This window comes from Pocillopora verrucosa, chromosome 10 (genome assembly GCF_036669915.1).
Source record: "Pocillopora verrucosa isolate sample1 chromosome 10, ASM3666991v2, whole genome shotgun sequence".
Taxonomy (NCBI): domain Eukaryota; kingdom Metazoa; phylum Cnidaria; class Anthozoa; order Scleractinia; family Pocilloporidae; genus Pocillopora; species Pocillopora verrucosa.
In genome coordinates, this window is record NC_089321.1 from 6,494,263 (window position 1) to 6,518,306 (window position 24,044).

Here is a 24,044-nt window from a genome sequence, read left to right on the forward strand (position 1 = left end):
CTTGCGCATGCCCTCCAAAAGTGGCGTCCTTCGTCCAACCCTCAAAAAGCTCAGGAAGTTGTTGAAACAAAATTTTAAACACATTAGAGGCTGAGAGGTTTTCAGGAAAGATCTTTCAAAGATGTACAGCCGTGCATGTGATTTTCACTTCCAACATTTCACTTGATCAGTAATAAACTTCCCCCTAAACGGAATTATTTTTACATTCCCAGTCCTACTCGGAAGCTGTGAGGGCCTGGCAATAAGTCGTTTTCTGAGAAATGTTTGAGTAAACATAACAAGCTCTTACTTGGTTTAGAAGACACTATACGTCACAATAGAATGTTATCGCAACCAGAAATAAGAAAACAATGAAAATAATAGTGTGACGTCTACTGTGTCTTGTCTTGTTTTCTTCACCATGTAAGAGCTACATAACAGCTGTTGGATGAGGAGGTGCAGTTACCTTCAAGCTCCTTTAGGGCATCTTTTGGTTGAACTCAAAGATACCGATTCCTTGATTATGTCACCACAATTGTTTGTCGTCTCACAGTTTTTTCATCAAAGTTTGTGCAGCGTAGAATTGCGTAAGTAAGGTAAGCATAGTTTGGATCGTCTGTCATGTTAATCCGTGTGATTATTCATTGTTGCTTTGAAAGCATTAAGCGCTGAACTCATGCTGAATGCAAGTACTGCTCTGAGGAGCGAGAAAAATTGGCTCCACTTCGACGTTATAGGGCAAAACAGAAACATTTATCAGCTAAGTCATGGTTGAGTGCATTTGTTAGTGACTTGGTTGCTAAGTAGTATCAATCGTGAACTCATAGTGCCGGCAAAGAGGAGAAACATTTCAACGGGAGTTGATGGAAGCCGAGGTTGAGCGAAAGTAAAATCACAGCCAAATATCAATTCATCGGGGACCATCATTTTTTAAAACATTATTAACATTATTGTTTCCTCGGCCGCCCTTCTGTACCTTGCATTTAAATGGGGGCATGTTTGAACTTGATTAAACATTTTTATTTGAAAAATTTTGCATATGCGTCACGAACAATTGTTTGATTCCTTTTTAGACACCCCACGTTGCGTGCAACACAATTAGCTTGTCGCCCCAAAACATCAGGTGTTCAAATATTCATGGCTTGACTTCTGTCTCTTTAGGAATCACGGTCTACATGTTAATAAATAATCAATGATTACTGTGAATGAATCACAATTTCAGACGATTTCTGAGAAGTGGCCAAAACCTTTCGCTACTTATTGAAAGAGGAATCATTGATTCAAACGATATTCAAAGCAAATATTTTAAAATAACTCCAATGCTCTCCATTACGTTTTCTCACGTTTATTGCTATGAACTCACATATGCGAGAAAACATGTTAAATTACCTTTGTCAGTTGTAGCTTTTCCTGCATGTTTTTGTGATTTGTACTAAACAGAGATCAGAGATCGACACACTAAAAGACTCTTAGCAAAAGAAATAACCTCACGGAGCAGAGGGGCGTTTTGTTGCGCATGTTCTGTAAACTTAAGTTTGAAGCGAGAAACCGCTGGTATGCGCCTACGTCGGTTTCCCGCGAAAGAATCGCGAAAGAAAAGAAGCAAGAAAGTACGTCGGAAAAAAACAATGGATCGAGTATTTGAGACAACCGTCCTTGTCATTTTTCCCTCTGTAGCATAGATGGAAGCGGCAAAGTCTTAAAATTGTTGTGTGTGTGTGTGGAAGGAAGTTATTTTCAAAAAGCAAAAAATTGTACAAACGACTTCGAGTCTCGTCTTGTGATTGTTTGGGCGATCGATGTAGATGATGTTATTTGTGAAGGATGCAAGAGGAACACAAACGAATTGGATAGTATGCTTTCATCGTGTCATTGCTATCTCAAGTTATCGTTGATCATTTGAAGTACTCACTTTCCTGTGAGTGTTGTTTTAGAGCTTCAACTGTACCGCTAGTGCAATGTACTTCCACTTTCAGCGAAGTATTTACGTTTACGGAAGTTTCTGTTTTGTTTCAAAAGCTTTTTTTTGACATGAATCACAACCGGCAGGGTCGATTACCAAAACAAAAACGGTCAATGTCGAGTAAAGAAAAGAAAGACAACATTGGTACTAGAGATACGGTCGTTACATCAAAAAGCTCGTTAGAAATGGAGGAATAATCATGGATTTTATCGGAGTAAGGAAACGTTTTTTCAATCATTAGTCTCGAAAATGTCATCAGATATGATCAATGATGTGGGGAAATTGTGAATTAAAACAAGTACTAATTTGGGCTTCCAGTTATAATATAAATAGTTAAATTAATCAATTATTTCCCAGTAAAAATCATATTCGTTCTTCATTTCAATTGCACAAAAAAATGGTACACACTCTTGTATGAGTCTTTTAATTTTGCCTTGAGGTTTTATCTTTTTCCGTGAGGTTTTATCTTTTTCCGTGAGTTTTATCTTTTTGCCGTGAGGTTTTTTCGTTTTGCCGCGAGGTGATTTTTTTGTCGCGAGGTTAATTCTTTTGCCGTGACAGTTGTGGGCCACCGTAAAACTTCGTGTCAGCAAGGTTAACAACATTTACGTCGATATATTGCTTCAGGGGTTGAAACGCTTATAATAAAGCTCACTTGATTGTAAACGGTGCATTCTCCAACAAGTTTTATAAATTCTCAGAAAATGGGCTTGTTATATATCTTTGTCATGACGAGCTTTGCTCAAGAAAAGAATTCTCACCAGGGATGCGTAAAATGATCCATAGGCTTGTCAAAGTAAAGCGAGAGGGCTCAATTAGCAAGTGAAAGCGAGGTGTTTGGCTTCGAGCGTGAAATTAATTGAAGTTAACAATTAAAATGTAAACAGGCGCGAGGATCCGCGCGGCTTGCGCGTTAGGAGTACTACGTAAATTTAGGACTCTTTTGCACAATTTTCTCTTTGGAGATAACTACGCATTCTTGGCGTGAATGGCAATTTTCATAATTGTAGAATGATTCAGCGACAAGAACGGCTTAGCTAAGCCTTAGTGTGTCATGGCATTTGAAGATAGCCTGGTTGTAGCGCGTGACATGACTATCAAGTAACAGTTATTGTACCCAGCATGTTTTGTTCGTGATCTACAGGTTTATTGGTTTGTGACGCAAAGAGCGATTATCTGTTCTGTCACGACAATACCAAAATTAAATTGTGTTAGCCAACTTGTATTTCACTCTGATCAGACCTTTGACCCTAAGTCAACATAGAAGCCGGTGAGCCGCTCGGTAAGGACCTTGTTTTCAAGAAAGATTTCGACTGCAGTATGTTCTGGAGATACAAGAGTATCATTTAACACTTGAAACGATTGGGTAGATATTTTGATAATAATTTTCTGGCGTCCATACTGAGGAGCTCTTTCAGTATAAAATATCATTTTAGTAAGTCCCAATCATCAGGTAAGCGCGGGAACTTGTCCCGCGAAAATTCTGTGCGAAGGTACGAGTATATTCGGCGGTATCTGCGAAAAGGGGCCATCGTTCTTTCCTTAAGGTAAGGTCTTAACTGTGTAAAACTTCGCGAGGAAGAAATTCTACTCGCTGGCCTGTCCAATTTGGCTTTTAGACAAGGTTGCATGCCTGATAATTTCTGTCTAGAGCTATATGATGACGCGCGATAAATCTCGCTGCTTAATAACCTTTGAGCGGAAAATGATGATGCCCAAACCATTTAATCAGCAAAGCAAGGTTTACCTTTACTTCTGTGCTTTCGAAGCAAGAGAAGGAATTATTTCTGTGATAGTTAGGTGACAGATGCTTAAAATCACATGGTGTATTATCCAACTGTTGAAACCTAATTATGGAATGAACCCTGACATCACAGCTCAAATATTCCTTCCCTATAAGATGACGCGCTCTTGGCAGGTTAGTGTGTTTTCTTACTAATCGTACTGTACTATTTCGCAGTTTCGAAAGCAGAATCCTGAAGATACTCTCGTTCTTTTGTTATTTCTTACCCACTCTCTCGTGTAATCAGACTTATCTCCGTGAGGGAAGAACCTTCATTTTTTAATTTTTTTCCCGGTTTTGTCATTCGTATGTGAGCTGTTCTTATCTGAAGGCAGAACCTTTCCCTTTTTTCACCCGGTTCTGTCTCTCTTGGGTAGTCAGTCCCGTTTGGGCTGTTGTTATCTGAAGGCAGAACCTTTCCCTTTTTTTCACCCGGTTCTGTCTCTCTTGGGTAGTCAGTCCTGTTTGGGCTGTTGTTATCTGAAGGCAGAACCTTTCCCTTTTTTTCACCCGGTTCTGTCTCTCTTGGGTAGTCAGTCCTATTTGGGCTGTTGTTATCTGAAGGCAGAACCTTCCCCTTTTTTTCACCTGGCTCTGTCTCTCTTGGGTAGTCAGTCCTGTTTGGGCTGTTGTTATCTGAAGGCAGAACCTTTCCTTTTTTTTCCACCTGGCTCTGTCTCTCTTGGGTAGTCAGTCCTATTTGGGCTGTTGTTATCTGAAGGCAGAACCTTTCCCTTTTTTTCACCTGGTTCTGTCCCTCTTGGGTAGTCAGTCCTGTTTGGGCTGTTGTTATCTGAAGGCAGAACCTTTCCCTTTTTTTCACCTGGATCTGTCTCTCTTGGGTAGTCAGTCCTATTTGGGCTGTTGTTATCTGAAGGCAGAACCTTTCCTTTTTTTTCCACCTGGCTCTGTCTCTCTTGGGTAGTCAGTCCTATTTGGGCTGTTGTTATCTGAAGGCAGAACCTTTCCCTTTTTTTCACCTGGCTCTGTCTCTCTTGGGTAGTCAGTCCTATTTGGGCTGTTGTTATCTGAAGGCAGAACCTTTCCTTTTTTTTTCACCTGGTTCTGTCTCTCTTGGGTAGTCAGTCCTATTTGGGCTGTTGTTATCTGAAGGCAGAACCTTTCCCTTTTTTTCACCCGGTTCTGTCTCTCTTGGGTAGTCAGTCCTATTTGGGCTGTTGTTATCTGAAGGCAGAACCTTCCCCTTTTTTTCACCTGGCTCTGTCTCTCTTGGGTAGTCAGTCCTGTTTGGGCTGTTGTTATCTGAAGGCAGAACCTTTCCTTTTTTTTCCACCTGGCTCTGTCTCTCTGGGGTAGTCAGTCCTATTTGGGCTGTTGTTATCTGAAGGCAGAACCTTTCCCTTTTTTTCACCTGGTTCTGTCCCTCTTGGGTAGTCAGTCCTGTTTGGGCTGTTGTTATCTGAAGGCAGAACCTTTCCCTTTTTTTCACCTGGATCTGTCTCTCTTGGGTAGTCAGTCCTATTTGGGCTGTTGTTATCTGAAGGCAGAACCTTTCCTTTTTTTTCCACCTGGCTCTGTCTCTCTTGGGTAGTCAGTCCTATTTGGGCTGTTGTTATCTGAAGGCAGAACCTTTCCCTTTTTTTCACCTGGCTCTGTCTCTCTTGGGTAGTCAGTCCTATTTGGGCTGTTGTTATCTGAAGGCAGAACCTTTCCTTTTTTTTTCACCTGGTTCTGTCTCTCTTAGGTAGTCAGTCCTATTTGGGCTGTTGTTATCTGAAGGCAGAACCTTTCCCCCTTTTATCACCTGGCTCTGTCTCTCTTGGGTAGTCAGTCCTATTTGGGCTGTTGTTATCTGAAGGCAGAACCTTTCCCTTTTTTTTCACCTGGTTCTGCTCTCTCTTTGGGAGTTGTTTCATTTTAGACTGTGCGTTTTCATCTTATGACAAACTAATTTTGAATTGCGACATAATTAAATTTACTTGTCTTGATTTTTTTTCCTTTGCAGATTTAATTGAACGTTAACCGCGAAAAGCCGTGATGAAAAAGCAATGTTTGTTTTAATAAAAAAAGATAGTTTTCCTGTTTAGATGACCAGCCAACCTTAACTTAATTACACATCATAAGTGCACGTTCCGTTGACTGGTAATTTTTACGTCGATGTTGTGTTTGCCTTGGTGGTGTCTGTCCTCAAATCCCGTGATTTTTCAATTAAAAATAAATAACGAATTTAGGAATAAAATTACCAACGAGTAAAATACCTCTTCTCGTAACGTATTAAATTGCATTTACATTTCCAACTCTTGTTTCAGACACGAGATGTAAAATCGGTCATAGATTGTAAAAGAGATTTGTGAAGATTTTGTAAAGAACTTTTTCTACTTGTCTTTGTTTATTTTCTCGCAGCCTTATACATGAGGTTCGCTGTGTTCGCAGTGGCGCGCCAGGAAACCCCAGCAGGAAAAATTTCTTTAAAGATTTTACTCCTTTAATGATCTCTTTAAAGTATATTACTTCCTTAGCATTTAGCCAATTATATGGTGCCGGCGGAGGATACAAAAAACTCCGTTATATATTTCTTTACAGGCCAATATTATCGGAAAAAACCCAAACAAACAAACAAAATGAGTTCTGTTGCGCTGTGTGATCCATGAGTGTTCTCATCGCGGTTAGGGCTTGCTGTTGTTTGCGGTATTATTTTCCAGAGTGGACATACCATTACTACATTTTTGTTAGCGTTAAAAAAATCGGAAATACATGGTTTTGGTAAAAAACTTCATCTTTTTTAACTCTTAACGACTGTCGAGTTGTGTGTATCAATAGAGTGGGTCAGCAAATTTGCATTCTATGTTACGCAAGGGGCAAGAGAAAATGGTTGACTCCCCGCGAGTGAAGCTGACGCTCTAGGTCGATTTCGATCTATTATTATCCTTTGCAAACAAAATTTCGATCATGGAGTTAAATTATAAAATTACTTTGGCTTACATTGTGCGCTTTAAAGTAAACTTGAGTTGTTAGATCCACGCGAGGGTTTAACCTTGAAAAATGCAATCACGCGAGTGGAGCTGACATTAACGCGTGTCCCTATCTGGAAAACATTCGTATTGTGACAAGAAGGGTCTGCTTTAAGGTTTTGGGTTACTCTCGCCATGCAATTTGGACGCCGAAAAGTGCCCAAAAAGTAATTACTGAAAATTCATCCGCAACACCTCGGTCGTTCTGTGGGCGCGAAGTCAGTTCTTCTCTTACAGTTAATAATTGCCAGGCGGATCTCAGATCCGCCTCAGCCTCATTTGCATAAATTCTTTTGGTGAGCAAAGCTCGTCATGAAATTGGCGAATAGGACCGGATAATTTTCCCTTGTTAGTCTGGCCTTCTCCCTCTTCTCTTTCAGCTCACTCTCGTTCTGCTCGGACATGTAACTCCTCGGACAAACAGACCGCAACCGCAAAAGTAATTCGACACTTTTGACGGACAGGGAATGATAATTCTTATATCGTGCACAGAATATGATCTTGGATGATAATTAAAATAGGGGAAAAACTCGTTCTCTACCAAAACCAATGTTATTTGGGTTGAATTTTAAATTACATGAAAGAGAAACTTTCGAGGTCAACCAAATTTCGATTCATTTTGGTTTCGGGTTTCGGCCTCTCCGGATTTCCTGTTTTCTGAGAATCTGGCCTTCAGGAAGACTTTTAGGGTTTGCCACTACCTACTTAAAGGGGAGTGGAAAAAATGCAATCAATACTTCTTCGAACTTTTTAATTTTAACCATGATGACAGGCCTTTTTTTTAAGAGAACTTGTTTCATTTTTATTCCGGAAGCTACGGTGGCTTTTCTACAAGCAGAGTCTATAAGTGGGTGATCTCTCCATCATCCGGCGGTGCTCTTAAAATGCATTTTGAAATCAGTTTCGTTTATTTTGACAAACAACACATTCCATGTCCGTATGTCGGATACAAATTTGTATTTTCATGGAGATAATATCTTTCACTACTTCGTTTCACTGACTTGTGAGAGAAACTACCAACACTCGTAAATAAATTCGTATCCACGCACGGCCATGTGATATTCTCGATTGTTATCCAGTTAGCAGTACCTGTGGGCAATATAAAGCGAATCCTGTGTTCTTATTGGCCACCGAAGCGGGCAAGATGGGCCCATCTTACCCGCTCGGGATTGCCCACTTTGATCCTGCGCAAGTAATAAATTGCGTGGAGTGGTTGAGCAGGGATGGAGTCGCATAAAGCAGCCGAAGACAGCCAAAACAAACAGAACATTAAACACCTCTCGTGAATTTATTTTCCTAAATATACTGTTCGATTTCTTTCCCGGCTCTATTCATTCATATCATGTCGAAATCCTTTTGCTATACAACAGATATTTTATTGACTGGGCTTGTTCGGTCAAGGTGGCTGGATATTAGCCTCGTTCTTTTCTTTTTTTTTTTTTGCGTTTTATTAAAAAAACAACAAAAGAACTCGGCCATAAGTCCAGACATCTTGACCTCACGCATTTATTTGTTACACTGGTGAGATTGAGTATCCAATTTGGCCAGTTTGAGCTGTGAAACGGTCAAGCAGAGATGTGTCTTTTTATTACTCAGGTAGTGATCCGAAACTGAGAGATCAATCCTTCCTCCAACTGATCCATTGAAAATAGCAGAAGAGCTACTGCCTTACCGAGATGCAACCACGTAACGAAGAAGAAACTAAATATTTCTTCATAGTGAGTCAATATAGCCGCGGTAGACTAGTTCTTGATATTCAAAATGGCAAGAAAAGTGGTATTCTCGAGATCGTGACACAAGAACGTGGACGATCAAGTCAGTTGTGGAGATGGGATGAGAGTTGTCGGCTGGTCAGCAAACTGGGCCTTGTGGCAGAGATCAAAGGTGAAAGTAAGAAGGAAAAAGCCGTCTGTCATGCCAGGAAAGCTGACGACAGCCTCAGCCAAAAATGGCGAGTTGAAAAAGCAGCCATTGTGAGCAATTTGAGTCATCTCGTTATGGATGGTTCGCCTCCCACTGCTCAGGTTTTCATGAGAAAATTCAAGGAAGACAGTGAACACCAAAAATGGCATTTTGTTCCAGAAGTAGCATGGGACGATTTCCAACTTTCACTAAGAGAGCCAAACCCCCTTGAAAAGGCGCTGTTCTGGAAAAATGTGGCTGACAATTATCTTGACGTTATCATAGGATACAGTTTTGACGAGTACCAGACCAAAGTCCATAAAGTATTTGAAATTATAGATGAATGTATCAGCAGCCTCGAGGAGGTAGTGAAGGGTACTGGTATCGCACAACTGGTCGGTGGAAGTGTGACTATCGCTGGTGGCGGGGCTGCGATAGCTGGTATTTTGTTAGCTCCGGTTACAGCGGGCGGTAGTTTGATTCTCACTGTAGGAGGAACTATAACTGCGCTAACAGGATCAACTACAGCATTCACAGCAAACCTGGTCCACGGCAAACTGGATAATCACAAGAGAGGAAAAGTGAACGAGGCCATAGCATCTCTCTTCTGCGCCACCTGTAGGTTCTACTCGCTGCTGGGAGAGTATGGTAAATATCTGCAAGACGCAGATAAATTTTTAACAAAACAGAAGCATGAAACGAGCATACATTCGGTTGACGGAAAAGAGGACACATTTTTCGGGATGGTCAGCGCGACTGGCAAAGTTGCTAAGAACATATACGGCCATGCCAAGGAAATAAAAAGGCTAGTTACGTTTATTAAGGCCAATGCTTTTGTTTACAGAGGAGCGGATATCGGAATCTCCACAAGTGCTGCAGCACCAGGGTTTACCATACCAGTCGTGGGCAAAACCCTTCTGATCGCTGGATCAACTGGTGCGAAGGCTTTTTCCGGATCATTGGCTGGTCTTGGAGTGCTGACTGGCATCTTTGATATATATTCAGGTGCAAAGAAAATCCGAAGTTGCGGTGAATTAGCGGAGGAATTTCGCACCTCTTCGGAATGTTTGAGAGAAGAGGCCGATAAACTAATTTGCCTTTACAAGGAACTCCATCGAGATGAAGAGTGTGAGCAGTAATGTGACTGAAAATAAGCTCTCAGAGTTTTGATCGATACGATTTTTCTTTCAAGAGTGTGAGTAGATCTCGGTAGTGCCGTCACATGGAATTTAAACTGCAACACTGGCCAGATAATCAATTAATGCTTGATGAATTTTACGCCTCGCTATCCTATGACGTAGCAACAGCACCATAGTATGGTATATTCCATATTTGATGGTTTCACATAAAGTTCAAGCGGATAGTTTTTAAGTTCCGTAGTATTTTCGCGAGCCCAGTAAGAACGCAGAAAAATGCGACCATTTGGCAAAATGTTCGTTACATTAAATCACAGGCGGCCCAAGCTCTAGCTGTGAGATAATCACCTTACGAAATAACAGTCATGGCGGAATTATGAGAGTTTGTATGGGAATATTTACGACCGCTCTAAGGAATAAAAAAATACGTCAAATTCTCAAAAAAAATACCTCACCTTACTTTCACAGCGTATTGCTTGTTATTATTGCTTGAGCGGTCGTAAATATGCCCATACAAACCCTTATAATTCCGCCATAACTGTTATTGCGCAAGATGATCATCTCACAGCTGGAGCTTGGGCCGCCTGTGATTAGATCGTAAATTATCGTGCAGCTATAAAAGTGATTTCTAAAAGAAGTGCAATTGAATAATCTAAAGAAGTTTTCCCTTTCAGTTTCATTTTATGTGCTACTGATTCTTGTAAATCTAGTTACACATATGATTGTATTATTTACGTTTAGTTGCGCTCACGCCGCTTATAAGAGGCGCAACAACGAATAACAAACTATGCTGATTGACACAGGACACAGCATTTGACACAGGACACAGCATCAGATAAGTATCATTACAAATAGATATGAATTGATCATGAGTTATGTAACCTCTTCTGTGGGGTGTTGCATGGTATGTCGTTACAATTGCTTTATTAGCAGAGAGCCAGTGTATATACTGCGCTGCTTTCATCCATATTCATTCGCGTCCTACGAACGTCTCTGCGCCCTTAAGATTAAATACCCAACGAGTGAGGGCTAACAGTTCATATACATATTTACAAAGAGTATGCATAAGAGTCAGTGCTTTTTTTGTATCAGTCGTTTGCTTGCTGTATTTTGAGCCTTTTAGAGATTCTGTAATTTTCCTGTCAGTTTTCCTTATACATGTTTACACAGAATATGCACGAGTCAGTGCGTTTTTCATATACATAATTACAAAGAGAATATTGTATTATGGCGTTTATTGCATTATTAGTTGTTTGCTTGTAATATTGTGAGCCTTTCAGAGTTTCTGTAATTTTTCTTGCAAGACATAATTGTTGTGAACTGTTTCCACGCAAAATTTGTGTTCCTAAATTTATAATAAATTTGATTCTGTATTAAGTGAGTTGTAATATCGTTACCGTTAAAGTACAGCGTTAACGTTACAATTAAAAGTAGCATGTAATAAGGAGCGGTATAGGATAATCAAATTAGTTCTGCGAACAGTGATGTATGAAATTAGGTATTTGCAGGAGGTTTAAGCGCGTAGGAACTCAAGTAAAGCCATGTTTCATAGGAAATTAGTGCCAACGAATCGTTGTAGAACGTGAGTAAGAATCCCACACTGAATTACATGTTTAAGTGTGGATTTCCTTAGCTAATATATGTAAATTTTTTTGTAACCCGAGGATTAGATTGAAATAGAATAGATAGATCGTGGAACGGAACTTGTGATGCTGAATTGTCGAAAATAAAGCCTGAATCAAGTGAAAGTATACAGTCCAAGATTACTGAACCAGCGTGTGCGGAATTCTCTGTAACGCAAATGGGAAATTCTGCGAAAATACTACAGAGGGTCGCACACGGCTCGAGTTAACACACCCCAACTATGGTTGCGTATCACATGATAAGTGTTTTATATTCGTTTGAGCGGGGTAGCGAATTAAAATATAGACATGATAAAGGAAGGATCCGTAATAAAACGCAGCTGGGTGACTGAAATCATATCAGAATATAAATATATCTTCAAATGTCATACTAGTAGGTTTAACGAAGAGATCGTGCAGCTAGGCAGGTACTTCCTAATAGTTTTCAAGAAATTGATCTTTCTTATTCTTTTTCATAAACTTACATGTGGAATATAACTTTATTTTTCTATTCTTGTTTATAATCATATGTCTTGTAAACTGATATGACTTTGATGAGAAAGGTCAACCCCCGGATCGCGCCGATGGTCACTTTTTAATCAAAATAAGTTTCATTTTTATTCATTTCCATCACCTTTTGGCGAATCTTCTCCTATTTCTCCGTGATAGGCAGTTCAAGCAACCTTCCTGTTATAAACGTTGATGCTTCATCCGGTTTTGGGCAAATAGTAAAAATACTATCTAGATGTCATCAACCTCAGCCACCCTAAAAGTGAATCATTTACCCTTGTTTTCTGGGACACTGAGTACCACTGCAAAAACAGTAGTAATAGCAACAGGGACGACATCGATATTCAGTGAAATTGAATTTTTTAAATTTAGACCCCTACAAAGGTTTATGGTGCTACATAAAGGCTATCGATTGGCGGACTAACGGCGAGGGGCATGCGCATAGTGGCGGGAGGAAGATGGGCAGGAGAGAGTAAATTTTCTCGTGAGAGATTGAAAATACGGATGGGAGCTGCCTTTGCTCGGTATCCAAACCGTGATTTTTCTTTCGCCGATACAGCTTCGTCTCGGTCCATACAACCGTAAAAAAGAACTCAACCAATATCCAGCCATCTTAACCTCGCGCTTGATCAATAACGCAAATTTCTAGGAAAATCCTTTATAAATAGACGTAACCTAACTTGTGTTGTTTGAGAGAGATCAAGTTACCTTCTACATTCCACGCATCTTCCATTTCAAAGTAATCCCAAGTCAAACTCAAAGATACTGATTCCTCGATATCATGTAATGGAACTTGTTTGTTGTCTACTTACCAAAGTTTTTGTAGCTTTAAATAAAGGTAAGCGTAATTTGGATTCTTCAAACTTATATAACCCAGTAAATCATTCATTGTTAAGGTACCTAGCGTTGAACTCGGTCATATATGTTGAATTAAAGTTATCAAGTAGTTCTCTGGAGAGATTATCAAATATGCTCCATATAGACACGATGGCGGCATCAAAGAATTACTCGACTTGTAATTCGAATGTTTAACAACTTAAAACTTTAGACTGCAAAGAGGAGAAACCTTAGAGCTGAAGCTGCAGGAAATTTATATCGAGAAAGGCTTTAACAAAAATTCCCTGAATTGTATATAGTATTTGTATTATATTGTAAAATCCACCGCAAAATATAAATAAAATACAGTTGACGAAGCACTCAGCATGTCGAATTCCTACTACTTACCATGTCATACAAAATCCTACAACTATAGTTTGATTAGACATTCAATTCAAGTGGACATAACATCTTCAAAGAATACATTACTGGGATACAAGATACCCCCCTCCCCCATTGCGCCTGCCCTCCCAAAGTGGCGGCTCTCGTCCGACTCTCAAAAAGCTGATGTTTTTGGAACAAAATTTTAACACATAAGAGGCTCAAAGCTGACTAATTGTATTAAACCTGACAACCAAAAGTTTTCGAAAAAGATCTATCAAAGGTGTACAGCCGTGTGATTTCCACCTCGCTCATTTTACTCCATCACCAGTAAACTTCCTTGGCAACGGAATCATTTTTTCATTCCCAGTCCCACTCGGAAGCTGTGGGGCCTCGCAATAAGTCGTTCTCTACGAAATGTTTGAATAAACACAACATAGTTACCGGGTGAGAAGATCCAGTTACCTTCAAGCTCCTTTAGACACAAAGACACCGATTCCTTGATTTTGTCTCCGCGATTTCTTTTCGTCTAGATCTCAGTTTCTTCATCAAATTTTCTGCAGCGTAGAATTCCATGAGTAAGGTAAGCATAATTTGGATCGTCTTAATCCATTTCACTATTCATGGTTGCATTAAATGCATTAAGCGCTGAACTCATGCTTAAAGCAAATAGTGCTCTGAAGAGCTCACCAAATTGGCTCCACTTTGATATCATTGGGCGTAATAGGAAAATATTCATCAGCTAAATCATGGCTGAGTGCATTGGTTCGTGACTTGGTTGCAAATGCTCTTCACTCTGGTGTCAATCGTGAATTCATGGTGCCGGCAAAGAGGAGAAACATTTTGGAGGGAGTTGTTGGAAGTCAAAGTTTAGCAAAGGTAAAATCATAACCAAATATCAATTCATCGTTGACCATCATTTTGAAAAGCATGATTGTTTGCTCGGCCGCCTGTCTCAAGCTTGCATTTAAATGGTGCCACTTTTGACCTAGATTAAACATTTTCATTTGAAACATTTTGCATATGCGTCACGAGCGATTGTTCGATCGCTTTTTTAGCCGCCTCACGTTGCGTGCACCAAACACGATGATGATCGAAAATTTTAGATCGTTTAACTGGGTCAAATAAGTCGTCGAAAGTTATTTGCTGCTCCAAAACATCAGATGTTGAAATATTTATGGCTTGACTTCTGTCTCTTTAGACCTCACGGTCTAAATGTTGATAAATAATTTATGATTACTGTGGATCAAGCACAATGTCAGACGATTTCCGAGAAGTGGCCAAAACCTTTCGCTGCTAATTGAAAGATGAATCATTGCTTCAAATCCTTTCAAAGCACATATTTTTAAAGAACTTCATCGCTCTCCATCACGTTTCTCACGCTTCATTGCTATCATTTTAAAGAATTAACCTTGGTCAGTTGTACCTTTTCTGCATGTTTTAGTGATTTCTACTAAAGAGAGATAAGAGATCTAAATTTTAAACGGTTCTTATCACCGGCGTTGTTTCGCGAAATATTACTTCGTGTCAGCGTGGTTCACTTCATTTAGGTCGACGAATTGCTTCAGGGGTTGAAAAGCTTATGATTAAGCTTACTTAATTGTACATGATGCCTTCTCCAACAAGTCTGATAAATTCTCAGAAAAGAGGGCTTGTTATATTTCCATGTAAAATTGGCGAATAGGACCGGATAATTTCCCTTGTTAGTCTGGCCTTCTCGCTCCATCGTTCAACTCAGTCTCGTTCTGCTCAGACACGTAACTCCTCGGACAAACAGACCACAACCGCCGAAGCACTTCGACACTTTTAAGGGCAGGGAGGGATAGGTAATGATAATTTTTACACCGTGCACAGCACAAAATCCTGTATGATAACGAAAAGCTCAAAAAAAACCGTTCCGTACCAATACAAGTGCCATTTGGGTTGAGTTTTAAAATATATGCGTCCAACTTTCAAGGTTAACCAAATTTCAATTCATTTTGGTTTCAGGTTTCTATCTTTTCGGTTTCCTGTTTTCCGGGTATCTGACCTTTGGGAAGGCTTATCGGGTTTTTCATCACGCAAGAGAGAGGGAAAAAAGTAAGGTAAATAAATATATCTTCGAGCTTTCCGAATTTTAATGGTGATAACAAGGCTAATCAATTGAACGGAATACTTTTTTCTCTAAAGAGAACTTTATTTCGGAAGCTGTGGTGGCTTTTCTACAATAAATGTTTTTATGTGGGTGATCTCTGAATGATCCGCAGCGCTCTTAAATTGCTTTTTGAAATTGTCGTTTATTTTGACAAACAACACATTACATATCCGCATGTGAATACGAATTTGTCTTCTCGAGGAGATAATATCTTTTACTCGTTCGCTGTAAATTGTGAGGGAAATTATCAACACTCGAGAATGAGATTCTTACCCCGTAACCCTGGGACATCCTGGATTATTATACAGTTAGTAGTGCCTGTGGGCAATACAAGGCAAGTCCTGTGTTCTTATCGGCCACCCGAGTGGGCAAGATGGGCCCATCTTGCCCGCTCGGGACTGCCCACTTTGATCCTGCGCAAGTAATAAATTGCATGGAGTGGACTTCTTATCTTCTCTGAAAATTTCGGTGATGGAGTCGCATAAAGTAGTAGAACACATGCATTGAACAAACAGAACATTAAATGCCTCTCGTTGGTTTATTGTGCTTAAAATGCTGTTCGATTTCTTTCCCGGCTCTCGAAATATACAACTCAATTCATCCTTTATTTTTATCATGTCGCAATCTTTTAGCTATGTACTACCTATTTTATTGACCAGGCTTATTCGGTCAAGGTGGCTGGATATTAGCCTCGTTCTTTTTTCTGGGTTTTTTTTTTTTGTTTTTTTTTTTGGCGTTTCCTAAAAACAACAACAAAAGAACTCGGTCATAGTCCAGACATCTTGAGCACACGCATTTATTTGTTACACTGGCGAGATTGAGTATCAAATTTGACCAGTCTGAGCTGTGAAACGATCAAGCAGAGATGTGTCTTTTTATTACTCAGGTAGTGACCTGATACTGACGGATCAATCCTTCCTTCCAAGTGATTCGTTGAAAATAGCTGAAGAGCCATCGACTTACCGAGATGCAGCCACGTAACGGAGAAGAAACTAAATATTTCTTCATAGTGAGCCAATACAGTCGAGGTAAACTGGTTCTTGATATTAAAAATGGCAAGAAAAGTGGTATTCTTAGGATGGTGGAACCAGAACGCGGACGATCAAGTCAGTTGTGGAGATGGGATGAGAGTTGTCGGCTGGTCAGCAAACTGGGCCTTGTGGCAGACATCAAAGGTGCAAGTAAGAAGGAAGAAGCCGTCTGTCACGCCTGGAAAGCTCACGAAGGCCTAAGCCAAAAGTGGCGGGTCGAAAAAGCAGCCATTATGAGTAATCTGAGTCATCTCGTTATCGATGGTTCGCCTCCCACTGCTCAGGTTTTCATGAGAAAATTCAACGAAGACAGTAAACTCAGTAAACACCAGAAATGGCATTTTGTTCCAGAAGTAGCGTGGGAAGATTTCGAACTTTCACTACGAGAGCCGAACCTCCTAGCAAAGGCGCTGTTCTGGAAGAATATGGCTGATAATTATCTTGATGTCATCATAGGATACAGTATTGAAGAGTTCGAGGCCAGAGTCCATAGAGCTTTCAAAGTTATAGATGAATGTGCTTGCAGCCTTGAAGAAGTAACAAAGGGTACTGGTATCGCAGGAACGGTCGGGGGAAGTGTGACTGTCGTTGGAGGTGGAGCTGTAATAGCTGGTATTTTATTATCTCCATTTACAGCTGGCGTTAGTTTGGCTCTCACTGTAGGAGGAGGTATCGGTGCGCTTACAGGATCAGCTACAACATTAGCATCAAACTTGGCACACGGCCAACTGGATAAGCGCATAAGAAGGAAAGTGAATGAAGCCACAGCCTCTCTCTTCTGCACCACTTATAGGTTCCACTCGCTATTGGGAGAGTATGGTAAATACCTACAAGACGCAAATGAGTTTTTAGAAAACCAGAAGCATGAAACGTGCACAGATTCCATTGACGGAAAAGTTGTGGCAGTAAAAGAGGACACATATGTGGAGACGGCCGGCGCGGCTGGCAAAGTTGCTAAGAACATATACGGCCATGCCAAGGAAATAAAAAGGCTAGTTACGTTTATTAAGGCCAATGCTTTTGTTTACAGAGGAGCGGATATCGGAATCTCCACAAGTGCTGCAGCACCAGGAGTTACCATACCAGTCGTGGGCAAAACCCTTCTGCGCGCTGGATCAACTGGTGCAAAGGCTCTTTCCGGATCACTGGCTGCTTTTGGAGTGCTGACTGGCATCTTTGATATATATTCAGGTGCAAAGAAAATACAAAGTTGCGGTGAATTAGCGGAGGAATTTCGCACCTCTTCTGAAACTTTGAGAGAAGAGGCCGATAGACTAATTTGCCTTTACAAGGAACTCCATCGAGATGAAGAGTGCAAGCAGTTGTGTGACTGAAAATAAGCTCTTAGTGTTGTAATGGAGACGATTTTTCTTTCAGTAGCGTGACTAGATCTCGATAGTGCCATCACGTAGAATTTAAACAGCAACACTGGCCAGGTAGTCGATTAATGCATGATGATTAGTCGATGATGTAGTCGATTAATGCATGATGAATTTTGAGCATCGCTATCTTATAACGTAACAACAGCACTATAGTATGGTATATTCCTTATTTGATGATTTGACATAAAGTACACGCGGATATTTTTTTAAGTTCCGTAGTATTTTCGCGAGCCCAGTAAGAACGTGGAAAAATGCGACCGTTTTGCAAAATGTTCGTTACATTAAATCGTAAATCATCGAGCAGCTACAACGGCAATTTTTAAAAGAAGTGTAATTAAATAATCTAGAGAAGTATGTGGTACTGATTCTTGTAAATTTAATTACACATATGACCGTATCATTTACGTATAGTTGCGCTCAAGCCGCTCATGAGAGGCGCCAAAACGAATAACAGACTACGTTGATTGACATCTGACACAAGACACAGGATCAGATAAGTATCATTACAAATAGATAGAAGGGATCCGTAATAAAACGCAGCTGGATGACTGATATCATATAAAAGTATAAATATATCTTCAAATGTCATACTAGTAGGTTTGAAGAGATCGTGCGTTGAAAAAAAAATTACAAATCTTATGAGGCAAGTGCTCCTTATAGTTTTGAAGAAATTGATCTTCTTGTTCTTTTTCATGAACTTACATGTGGGATGTAACTTTATTTTTCGATTGTTGTTTATAATCATGTATGTCATGTAAACTGATATGATTTTGATGAGAAAGGTCAACCACATGATCGCGCCGATGATCACTTTTTAATTAAAATAAATTTGATTTTTATTAATTTCCATCATTCTTTTGCCCATCTGCTCCTATTTCTTCTTGTTAGGCAGTTCAAGCACCCTTTCTGTAAGAAACGATGATGCCTCGTCCGGTTTTTGGATAAAAAAGAAAAAATACCATCCAGATGTCAACAACCTCAGCCACCCTAAAAAAATTTTTTTTTTTCACACTTGTTTTCTGGGCCTACAGGCATACGCTAAAGAACAATTTTAACTACTGAGTACCACTGCAAAAACAACAGTAACAATAGCAACAGGGAAGACATCGATATTCAGTGAAATTGAATTTTTACAATTTAAATCCCTAAAAAGGTTTATGATGCCACTTTAAGACTATCGATTGGCAGACTAACAGCGAAGAGCATGCGCATAATGGAAGAAGATGGGCACGAGAGAGCAAATATTCTAGTGAGAGAGCGAAAATACGGACGAGAGCTGCCTCTGCTCGGTTTCCAAAGCGTGAGTTTTCGTTCGAACATACAGTTTCTTCTCGGTCCATACAACAGTTAAAAAAAACCGCCAATATCCAGCCGTTTTGACCTCGCGTTTGATAAATAACGCAAATTTCTAGGAAAATCCTTTATAAATAAACGTAACCTGACTGGTGTTGTGCATGTATGAGAGAGATCAAGTGACCTTCTACATTCCACGCATCTTCCATTTCAAGGTAATCCTAAGTCGCACGCAAAGATACTGATTCCTTGATATCATGTAACGGAACTTGTTTGTCGTCTACTTACCAAAGTTTGTGTAGCTTCGAAGTAAAGGTAAGTGTAATTTGGAATGTTCAAACTTAGATAACCCAGTAAATCATTCATTGTTAAGGTATCTGGTGTTGAACTCGGTCTTATATGTTGAATTCAAGTCATCAGGTAGTTCCCTGAGGAGATATAGAACATATTTGATTATCTGGCGGCATCAAAAAATTACATGCATCAAATATTTTTATGCATACACCGTCTTATAAATGCACCTTTAGAGTGTGTTTATTCTCGACTTTGTTGAAAATGCTCTTTACTCTATCATAGTATCTCCAATGTTAACAATCAAAAACCTTAAGATCGCAAAGAGAAGAAACCTTGCATTTAGATGGTTTGCATGTTTGATTTAGATTAAACATTCCTAGTTACATTTTCTGTCACGAGCAATCGTTTGATCCTTTAACCAACACATTTTGTCGACCGTCGCAATTGATCTACTATTGCCTCCAAAACATAAAAATTTGAAACATACCTATAGCACCACTTTTATTTCATTGGACCTCATTGTCAGAATGTTGCCAAATCGAAAACGATTACCGTGAATCAAACACAGTTTGGGCTGATTACCGAGAAATGGTCAAAACCTTTCGCTGCTAATTGAGAGGGGAATCATTCTTCAAGGCTCTCGCAGGATGTCTACAACACACTTCAGTTTAGTACAGTCCATTACGGTTATAACACTGTGAACATGCACACGCAAGAAAACTGGAAATGTTGAATTATTTTTATTATTTGTGCAAGAGGAACAGAGCTCGAAAAATCACTGAAATGCTTCCTATCATCGTTTCATTGAACTCTTCCACCGCATCAGCACGTTCGCGAGTATTTTGGTCGATACTTTTGCTTCAGGGTTGGGAATCAAATGAGCTATCTCGCTTTTTTATTTAACTCATTCTAGATCTCTCAGACACGGGAATTCGAACCGAGCGCGGCTGCCGAAGGAAAAGAAGCTTTATACGGACGGGAACAATACCCTAACACCATACACAGTATATGAGCCTGTTTGATAACGAAAAGAACGATAAGAAATCCCGTTCCTTACCGTTACAACTATCACTGAGGCCGACTTCACGGTGGTAAAAGGCGAACTATATTAACTCAAGGTTGACCAAAATGCATTAAATTTGGTGTCGAGTTTCGGCTTCCCGGATTTCCTGTTTTCCGGGAATCTGGCCTCTGGTTTTCACTACGTTTGGCACAGTGAAAAATTATAGTAAATGTCTCTCTAAAAATTCTGAAATGGATCAAAATTATTTAATAAATGATAAAAAAAGCCGAAATTTAAAGCCAGTGAAATTGATCGGGCATTTCAAGTTTGGCGATCAGAGGAAAAGGATAGCAATAGGATATTACGCGAAGCGATTATCCGATTTCCCGAAAGAATGAGAGAATTGTCATAAGGGTTATTTCTTCAGAAAACCGCCCATCTTATCTAAATTAAAGCCGAACAGTGATAGATGTAAAAATTGGAAAGCGTTTGCCCATTCAAGCCATTACATTTGTTTGCTCGTGGTGATTTATCATCCGAGATATCGATGAAAACCAGAATTTCTCCTGTTCCGAAAATTTTCAGCGTGGGCAGTGAACGTGCCATTTATATTTCAATTATAAAGACAACGTTGTCGTCATGGTAATGGAGTTTATCACATGATGAGAGTTCTAACTTTTTACGAAGGGCCCAATTCAAAACATTTTTAAGGTTACGTACAACTTTTCTTGAGAGGAGAACATGTCTGTTTTTTAAAGAAGAGCTTGTTTTGTTTTCATTTCTGAATTTGAAGTAGCAGGTGATCTAGCTGCATGATCCTGAGATTCTCGTTACTTAATTACAACATATATATCTATATATATATATATATATATATATATATATATATATATATACATAAATGAATGTGGGGGTAGAGTCTACCTTGGCATAAAGTACTCAGTGCTGTGGTAGCAGAGCTAAGTATACATAAGTTAAAGAATTAAAGAGGACGCATCGATTCTCAGTGACTCTGAGTTTCGCGCCTAAGCGCTCGTCAGACAGAACTGTTCAATACATATGAACATAACTGCATATGAATACGATACGATTTTACCCTCTTGTGTTCAGTTGTTGTCTCTCACTCTTGCTCGCTTACGTGTGACAGAGTTATCAATACTCGGAGATAAAAATCGCATCCACGTGTTGCCACATGAAGATAGTATCCTCGTCTATTTTTGGTACACTAGTGAGCTTGATTATCAAATGAATTTGGGCACAGCAAGTCTGTAAACCGGTCTAAGGAGATCTCTCTTTTCTTTACATAGGTAGGGATTACTCCTTCCTTCCTTCCAACTAATCTGAGGAAAATAACTAGAGAACTTTTAACTTACCGAGATGCAGTCACGTAACGGAGATGACGTCAGATATTTCTTCATAGTGAGCCAATACAGCCGCGGTAGAATGGTTATTGATATTCGTAAAGGCATCCAAGGCGGAGTTCTTGAGATCGTGAAACCAGAACGTGGACGGGAAAGTCAGCTGTGGAGATGGGATGAGAATTGTCGGCTGGTCAGCAAACTGGGCCTTGTGGCAGATATCAAAGGTCGGCTGGTCAACAAACTGGGTCTTGTGGCAGATATCAAAGATCAGGTGGTCAGCAAACTGGGCATTGAGGCAGAAGAAGTCTGTCATGCCTGGAAAGCTCACAATGGCCTCAGCCAAAAGTGGCGAGTCGAAAAAGCAGCCATTGTGAGTAATTCGAGTCATCTCGTTATCGATGGTTCGCCTCCCACTGCTCAGGTTTTCATGAGAAAATTCAAGGAAGACAGTGAACACCAAAAATGGCATTTTGTTCCAGAAGAGGCATGGGACGACTTCCAACTATCACTGACAGATCCAAATCCTCTTAAAAAGGCGCTCTTCTGGAAAAATGTGGCTGGCAATTATCTTGACGTCATCATAGGATACAGTTTTAACGAGTACCAGACCAAAGTCTATAAAGTATTTGAAGACATAGATGAATGTATCAGCCGCCTCGAGGAGGTAGCGAAGGGTACTGGTATCGCACAGACAGTCGGTGGAAGTGTGGCTGTCGCTGGAGGAGGGGCAGCGATAGCTGGTTTGTTGTTAGCTCCGGTTACAGCTGGCGTTAGTTTGGCTCTCACTGTAGGTGGAACTATCGGTTCACTCACAGGGAAAGTCACATCATTAACAGCAAAACTGGTAGACTGCCATCTGGATAGGGAGAGGAGAAAGAACGTCCATGAAGGCATAGGGTCTCTTCACTGTGCCACCTGTAGCTTCCACTCGCTGCTGAGTGAGTATGGTAAATGCCTTCAACAAGCGAATGAATATTTAGACAAACAGGAACATGAACAAATATCGTTTCACGAAAAATCTATGGCAGCAGAGAAATGTGCATTACTTGGGGAGGCCTTCGAAACCTTAGAATTTGTTAAGAAAATTTACCACCACGCCAAGGAAATAAAAAGACTGGTCATGTTTATGGAGGCCAATTCTTTTGTGTGCGATGGAGCAGATGTCGGAATTTCCACAATTGCCGCAGCACCTGATTTTACCATCCCAATCGTGGGAGACACTCTCCTGACCGCTGGAACAACAGGTGCAGAGGTTCTTTCCGAATCGTTCTTTGGTTATGGTTTATGGACTAGCATGAAGGACATTTATTATGGTGGAAAGCAGATCGCGAATTACGGTGAATTTCGACAATTTTCTAAAATTTTGAGAGAAAAGGCTCATAGACTAATACGCCTATACAAAGAACTCAAGACAGAGAGCATGGAGTAATGTTACTGAAAATAAGCTTTGAGTGATGTTGAAATTTTTTTCAACAGTGTGTCTAGATCTCAGTGGTGCCTTGCAGAATTTGAAATGCAACACTAGCCATGTTGTCAGATAACGTTCATGTATCACTATAATATGACGTAACTTTTACACCGTATTATTACATACTCTTTTCTCGATGGGTCGTTATTTAGTCCGCACAATGTTTTGTAAGTTCCGTCGTGCTTTTGCGAGCTCTGTACGAGCGTGGAAAACGAAAAGCGTTGAGAAAGACTTACTATATATTTAAACCATTGAGCAGCTATAAAAGTAATTTTTAAACATAAGTAAGTCAACAGACTTTATCTGGTACTTATTCTTATAGATATAGCCACATAAATCATTATTATGCCTTAGATAGTATAATTTATGTTTACATGCGCACATGCGGCATATGAGGGGCGCTAAAACAAATGAAACTGTCTTCGTTGATCAAAATTGGACACAAGATAGATTAGAAAAGTATTGCTACGAAACAAATTGGAAGAATAGGAAGCAAAACGCAGTATTACCTGAAATCATATGATAACGATAGGATTACACAGATCTCAGAGTACAAATTAGGTTATTAATCTTTCAAAGTAAAGGTGCTTCCCAACAGCTTTCGAGTAATTAATTATTTTTTTGGCCTTTTCTTAGACATAGATATGAGATAACTTTATCTCATTAGTAGTTGTTTTAAAACATTGTAATGTAAAGCGGTTTAATTTTTGATGAAAAAAAAAAGGTAAACACCATGATCGATTTTGATGTCAGTTGCTACTCATTTTACTCATAATTTGACCCGCCTGCCCGTTTTGTAAGGGATGAGTTTTGTCAATTACAGTGATACAGTTTTCGGGTGAAAGAAAAAAAAAACAATTCCCCCCAGATGTCAACAACTACAGCCACGCTTTTTCAAGCTGACTTCATAACCAACAAACCGGACGAAGCGTTCCCACCTAACTGCTTCTTGGTTCGCCGGGTCTAAGTTATATTTCGAAAAACAAGTCATTATTATTAACACAAACAAAGCAG

General features: G+C 39.9%; 3 protein-coding genes across 8 annotated transcripts; all 3 read left to right on the forward strand.

Moving 5' to 3' along the window:
- The first annotated feature begins 359 nt into the window (after positions 1-359).
- On the forward strand, positions 360-11,112 carry LOC136283890 (uncharacterized). The gene is made up of 2 exons (XM_066173453.1): positions 360-575; positions 8,294-11,112. The coding sequence occupies exon 2, from the start codon at positions 8,374-8,376 to the stop codon at positions 9,736-9,738; it is 1,365 nt and encodes a 454-aa protein (XP_066029550.1). The 5' UTR covers positions 360-575; positions 8,294-8,373; the 3' UTR covers positions 9,739-11,112.
- A 2,384-nt stretch (positions 11,113-13,496) lies between these two features.
- LOC131768709 (uncharacterized) lies at positions 13,497-18,454 on the forward strand. 6 transcript variants are annotated; one of them, XR_010718988.1, is made up of 4 exons: positions 13,497-13,647; positions 15,054-15,148; positions 16,085-17,665; positions 17,700-18,454. XR_010718988.1 is itself a non-coding variant. In XM_066173449.1 (4 exons), the coding sequence occupies exon 4, from the start codon at positions 16,166-16,168 to the stop codon at positions 17,561-17,563; it is 1,398 nt and encodes a 465-aa protein (XP_066029546.1). In that variant the 5' UTR covers positions 13,497-13,647; positions 13,792-13,943; positions 15,054-15,148; positions 16,085-16,165; the 3' UTR covers positions 17,564-18,454. The 6 variants fall into 6 exon arrangements, 5 of the variants coding, with proteins under 5 accessions (XP_066029546.1, XP_066029548.1, XP_066029545.1 ...); XM_066173449.1 differs by adding an exon at positions 13,792-13,943 and having other exon boundaries at positions 16,085-18,454; XM_066173451.1 differs by adding an exon at positions 13,792-13,943 and having other exon boundaries at positions 15,054-15,143; positions 16,085-18,454.
- A 382-nt stretch (positions 18,455-18,836) lies between these two features.
- Positions 18,837-23,760, forward strand: LOC131768762 (uncharacterized). Its single transcript, XM_059084489.2, has 2 exons — positions 18,837-19,219; positions 21,509-23,760. Exon 2 carries the CDS (start codon positions 21,579-21,581, stop codon positions 22,989-22,991), a length of 1,413 nt encoding a protein of 470 aa, XP_058940472.2. The 5' UTR covers positions 18,837-19,219; positions 21,509-21,578; the 3' UTR covers positions 22,992-23,760.
- The last annotated feature ends 284 nt before the right edge of the window (positions 23,761-24,044 follow it).

Excerpts from the sequence above, each read along its gene's own strand:
- LOC131768762 (XM_059084489.2), top strand. The coding sequence starts at position 21,579 with ATGCAGTCACGTAACGGAGATGACGTCAGATATTTCTTCATAGTGAGC.
- LOC136283890 (XM_066173453.1), top strand. The coding sequence starts at position 8,374 with ATGCAACCACGTAACGAAGAAGAAACTAAATATTTCTTCATAGTGAGT.
- LOC131768709 (XM_066173449.1), top strand. The coding sequence starts at position 16,166 with ATGCAGCCACGTAACGGAGAAGAAACTAAATATTTCTTCATAGTGAGC.